At 59.9% G+C, this 5,742-nt stretch overlaps 1 protein-coding gene across 1 annotated transcript; it reads left to right on the top strand.

Moving 5' to 3' along the window:
- Positions 1-3,215: 3,215 nt before the first annotated feature.
- ARL13A (ADP ribosylation factor like GTPase 13A) lies at positions 3,216-5,736 on the top strand (the record flags this gene model as incomplete). Its single annotated transcript, XM_042019783.1, has 5 exons — positions 3,216-3,544; positions 4,576-4,646; positions 4,896-5,145; positions 5,475-5,580; positions 5,684-5,736. Coding segments are annotated over exons 1-5 (539 nt in total), but the record flags the coding sequence as incomplete, so codon positions are not given.
- Between the last annotated feature and the right edge of the window lie 6 nt (positions 5,737-5,742).

The following is a 5,742-nucleotide window of genomic DNA, read 5'->3' as shown; positions in this document are numbered from 1 at the left end:
CAAAACCACTGTAGGAGCCTGGACAGGGCTTGTAGCCACTGCAGGGGCTTCCCAGAGCCGTGTGCACGGTGCAAGAAACAAGGTGGCAGCTTGTCTTGCAGCAGGGAGCAGAGCAAACAGAGCACTCAGATCCAAGCCTCTCCTAGAAATTTGTGTATGCTTTGGCTGGGAAGCACGCTGCCAGAACTGGGTGAAAAGCAAACAACTCCCTGCACGCTTCCTGCCTGCTTCTGCATCCAACGTAGGGTGATGGTGCCAGTGTGGGGGAGCAAAGAACACTCTGGAAAAAACAATCTCCCTTACCCAAAAGAGCTCGGGGAATGGTTGCCCACAATGGTTCACGGCAGTAGGGTGCAAGCCATCCCCTCTCCCCGGTGCCATTCCAGCAAGCCGCTGCGGTGCCCCAATTCCTCACCAAGAGGTCTCGGTGTCACAGGCTGTAAATATCCCGTGTTCCCAGCCTGACTCCGGGGCGTTTGCCTGTAATTAGCTCTTGGGATTTGGGAGCTGGTGTGATCCGGGGTTATCGTTATCCACCAGCGCTGTGCTGGGATTTAAAGGGACAATGCGGCTGTCTGCATATCTACCACCTCAGTGTGCTGTCATATGACACGTTAAATAGAGAGAAGAGTCTCTCCTCAAAGTCTGTGTGTGTCCTTGCCCACCACAGATCCCTTTTCGGGCAGAGTCAACGAGGTTCCAAGCAAAGCAGAACAGCTTGCTAATACTTCTGCCAGGACTTTTCGGTCTTTGCCATCCCCTTGGCTTTGGTGTCACCTCAGCTCAGGGCTCTCAAGGCTGCAGGCAGCCCCTATAGCTCTGCCCACTGTGTTCCCTCGTGAACCATCACTCCCCACATCCAAGCTCCCCGGCCGTCCCCCCCACTCTGCTGCTTGCCCCAGGGGTGCTAGGTGGGGTTCCCAGTGTGCCCGATGCCGGCTGGGGCACGTACTCACGGGGTCTAGTGAAGCCAAGGCAGGGCAGCCCGCCAGCCCGCGGCCATCTGCGCTTCTCCGTGGTCCCTGTGGTTTCGCCTCATTCCCTCTCCTGCGGCACTCCAGCGGGCAGAAATAGCCCCAAAGCACGTGCTGCCTTCCGGGGAGCGATGCCAGGAGCAGGCAGCCCCGGCGCCCCGGGCACAGCCCTCCCTCAGGGGCTCCTGGCAGCACTAGAGGGTCCAGCCCAGCACCGTGCCAGGGCACAGCCTGGTTATAGCTCTGGTGAGGAACATCTTCATTTATCTGCCAAGATAATAAATTCTGCCTTAGAGTTTCTCACCTGGCAACAGTCACCAAGGAAACGAGAATGGCTGCTGCGGGTCCCTGCTGGCACTGCCTGGGGAGCCCCAGTGGCCCTGGCAGAGGGTGTCCGGCTGCACTCCGGCTGGCTGGCTGTGCGGGCAGAGGGCCGGCTACCCACTCGTAACCTGATCGCAGGCCCAGCAGAATGCACGTCAGTGTGGGCTTGGCCCTTGTGCCATCTCTCCGGAGCTGTGTGGGTTTCACCAGGTTTGGGGTGGATTTTGCGGTTTTCCTGGCTGTTGATCCTGGTGTGCATGCATTGGGAGGCATGACCTGCAGTTGCCTCAGGCTCCTGGGCGGGTTTTTCTGTCTCCAGCACTGGTCTGAGCAGGGATTTTTGACACTTGTTTTAAAAGCAGTGGCATCACAAGTGCTCAGAGATCTCTGGAAATCCATTGGTGCCAGAGGGAGACCAGATCCTGCTGCCCCTCAGGAAGATGAGCCACTGCCTCCAGGGCTGCCTGGCACATGGCGCTTCCCTATTTATAGCACCTGTAGTCATGCCCCTTCCCATCCCTGCCGGGCTGTCCACTCACAGTGCCACCCCTAAACACAGAGGCAAGAGCTGACACTTGGAGCAAATCATTTCAGCCCTCATACAGCTAATTCTGCAAAAAGCATCCCAGTCCCATGCTGTGTGTGAACCTGCCACTGCTGCTGCTCCCAGCAGGCTGCTGGCACAGGCACGGGACAGACTGGGAAAGGCCATCAGGCTGGGCACAGGGAAGTGCAGCCACTGCCCCACCATCAGCAGCACAGGGATGACCAGTCACCTCAAATAGGGCATGTGACTGTGATATCAGAACAGGAATTTCATCAGCCATTAGCCATGCATGGCTCCCTGCCCATGGCAGAGATCTGGGGCAGCTCCCTTGCCCAGGATGGGTGCCAAGTTTCCCAACAGTGTGTGGGGCTGGAGAGAAGGGCATGGGGCCATGCCCATCTGGGCTTGAACCCCTGGGGCCAGGACAGTATCTCAGCATCTTTGGCCCGTGGCTGGTGCTCAGCTGGTCGAGGCAGTGTTGCTGGTGCTGGGTAGTTTATCACAGACTGAGGTGAGCCAGCAGGCTCCCTGTTTGCTCCCAGGTATGGCCTTTGAAGGATCTCATGTCTTTGTCCCTCTGGACCCCACTTCCCCCCCACCAGAGCTCCTGCAGCTCAGACATCCCTGTGTGACTTCTCCTCCACACCCATCAGTGGCAGCAAGCCAGGGAGGGCAGCTCTGGCTGGGAAAAGAAGCAGGAAACCTGAGAAGCAAGATAAGAGCTTCGGAGCTGAAGATCAAGGAGCTGGGGCTTTTTTTCCTCCACTCCTTGCCCTGTGGTCTGAAGGTCCCCACCACTTCCCTGCTCCAAGCCAGGCTCCTGCTGGGGCTGGCTACTGTTTCTACCCCAAGCAGCACAGGACCTGCTGCCACTCAGGCAGTGCCATGTTAGGGTGCAAAACACAAGCAGTGAGCAGTGATGTCCCCCAGCCCAGCTCAGAGGGGACCCTGGGTGAGCAGCAGAGCTGTGCACACCATGAAGGGGATGCTCCTTGCAGGGGCTGCAGGGAAACATCCCCTCAGGGATCAGGCAGCAAGAAGCCAGAGACGCCGTTCCTTAGAAAAGTCACTAACTCAGCCCATGTGGGCTGTCAGGCAGTGTCCCCACCACAAGCCATTCTCACCAGGGATGGAGACACAAGGCAGCCAGCACCACGAGGCTGCAGTGGGGTGGATGAGGCAGTGCCGTGTCACCCAGCGTGGCAGGCAGTCCCACAACACACCGTGTCCCAGCAGCTGCTGGCCTGGGCCGACCCACCAGGATTAAGGAGCCTGCAGGAGTAAGTAATTTAAATCCAGATTAGATTTAAGCAGCTGCTATGCAAAGGGCATGTGAGCAGAGGCTGTGCAGTGGGGATGAGCAGGTGAGAGACTGACTCGCACCCCTGTGATGTGAGGGGCTGTGAGAGCAGGGTCTGGCCGGCAGGTCCGTGCCCGTGGGGTACTGCCCAGAAGGACGGATTTTGTCTCCAGGCTTGGCTTGTGCACACCAGACTGGAGGCAGCAGTGCTGTGCCGTGGGACAGGACAGCCCAGGATGAAGAGAGAGCCCAGGCAGGAGGATGAAGCACAAGCACACGCTGGGCTGCTCACTTCGTAGGTGCTGGAGAGAGGCCACCCCTCTGCACGGGGCTGCAGACCATGTTCCACCTCTTCTCCCACTGCTGGTCGTGGCTGCAGGCCATACAGGAGCCCATCAGGTAGGTCCCTGTGCCCACTCCCGGGGCTCCTGGGGATGACAATATTTACCCTTGTGTTTATGAGCGGTGAGGGCACCAGTGTGCTGACAGGGTGAAACAGGTGCCCATTGCAGGAACTGTCCCCAAGCTGCTGAGCAAGGCACAGCGTGTCCTCGCTGCCCCCCAGCAGGCAGGAGCTGGCAGGCAGGGGAGCAGGCTGGGCAGGGATGCAGATGCGGGGAATGGTTCCAGTGGGATTCCAGCTCTGCAGAGTCAGCGGCTCCCCAAGAAATCTGGGAAGGATGCACTGAAACACCTGCCTTGTTTGCATGTGTCAGGACACCCAGGTTAATTCCCCCACAACAGCACTGCAAGGAGGTTTATGGTCCTCTCCTTCTAGAGAGGACACCTTACCTGCTGTAATGCTGGAGGTGCAGCTGTGCCACCTCTGCTGCCATGCAGCCTGGTCTGTATGTTTAAGGAAGAAAATGATACTGCAAATAACTACAGTGGCTTGTCAGTGGCAGAGAAAATGTTGTCTGTGTGGCTCCGGTGGATCACATTGCTGGAGACTGGACAGGGCTGTTTAGCAACAGGAAAAACACCTGAGTCCAGGCAGAAGCTCATAAAATCGTCCTTGCTACCTTTCCCTACCTGTGTATGCTCAAAACTTACTGCCAGGGAAGGTGTAATCATTGACTGCATATAAGGAAGAATCATGTGGGCCTGTACATATAATTGCTTAATCCTATATGATATGAGAGTAAATCCTTGCCATAGGAAGCACCTTGAAGGCTTTGCAGTGTGGCTGTCCCATGGTGTTGGGGTGGTTCCAGGCACTTGTGCCTGTCCTCACCCTCTCCTGGGCACCAGGGATTGTCCCTGCACTTGCCCTCAACTCAGACAGAACCTGTGTCACCCTCCTGCCTCTCTCCTGGCTGAAATGTAGCTGCCATGGGCAGGGTCCTTTTCCTGGGGGCCCGCAGTAGTCACTGCTCCCCAGGGAGCACAGCCTTTTTCTGGGATGCTCACCTGCTGTTGTTGCCCCCCAGGAAGGTGACCCTCCTTGTCATGGGGCTGGACAACGCAGGGAAAACTTCTGTCATCATGGACATAGAGAGAGGTGAGGAGCAGCACAACCCCAGAGCCTGCCTCAGATGAGGCAGCAGCTTTATGGTCCTTTCCAACCAAGTACCCAAGCTTCAAAGGACCAAGACTCCTGAACTACAGCTGCTCTTCTGGGGAAGTGTGCAGGGCACCAGCCGTGTCCCAGGCAGCCCTGGAAGAGGGAGTGGGGATGTGGCTGGGGCAGGAAGGGCACAGGCATGCTGCTGGGCTCCGGGGCAGCTCTCTGCCCTCTCCACACCCGCAGCGCTGGCCGGCGAGGTGCTGCGCGACGCGCAGCCTGGCCAGACCCGCCTGCGGGTGGACAGGTTCGAGGTGACGCTGGTGGACCTGCCCGGGGGCCAGCGCTCCCGCAGCGCCTGGCACAGCCACTACAGCGAGGCGCACGGGCTCCTCTTCGTCCTGGACTCCGGTGACCTGGCGCGGGTGGAGGAGGCCCGCAAGGTCCTGAGCCGCGTCCTGAGCCATCCCGATGTCTCCGGAAAGCCCCTCTTGCTGTAAGACTGGGTCGATGGGATGCAACCTCTGAGGCAGAGGGTGAGGGGTGGAGTGGGAACCTGTTGCTGGGGTTGTGGGCTGCAGCGGGGGTGTGCTGCCCAGGGAGCTGTCGGGGAGTGCCGGGACATGAGGACCCCAGCAGTGCTTGGGAGATCAGAGCATCCGTGGAGAGGAGCTGAGGAGGGGGCTCCAGTGCCAGGTACGGGCTGGGGCAGTGCTTCACCTAATCGCAGCCAGACCGGGAGACAGCGCGCAGCCTCCCCCGCCGCGGCCCAGCGAGGCACCAGGGGCCGCGGTGACGGGGACGGCCGCTCTTCCCGTGCCCCAGGCTGGCCAACAAGCAAGACGCGGCGGCCGCGCTGCTGCCCTGCGAGCTGATCGAGCGGCTGTGCCTGGAGCGGCTGGTCAACGAGAACCGCTCTCCCTGTCGCATCGTGAGTGCGGGGCTGGCTCCGCTCCCCGCTCCCCGCTCCCCGTGCCCGCGGGGCTGCCGCCGCCGCTCGGCGCTCCCCGCGCTGATCCCCCGCCCGCCCGCAGGAGCCCTGTGTCGCCAAGCGGGTCCCCCCCGCCGGCCCGGCCCGCGCCACCCTGCAGGG

The sequence above is a fragment of the Corvus kubaryi genome, unplaced genomic scaffold, assembly GCF_017639235.1.
Source record: "Corvus kubaryi isolate FWS band 111438036 unplaced genomic scaffold, C.kubaryi_AGA036_p1.0 35564, whole genome shotgun sequence".
Classification (NCBI taxonomy): Eukaryota; Metazoa; Chordata; class Aves; order Passeriformes; family Corvidae; genus Corvus; species Corvus kubaryi.
The sequence above is the reverse complement of the archived record's forward strand: the minus strand, read 5'-3'. Positions and strand labels throughout refer to the sequence as shown.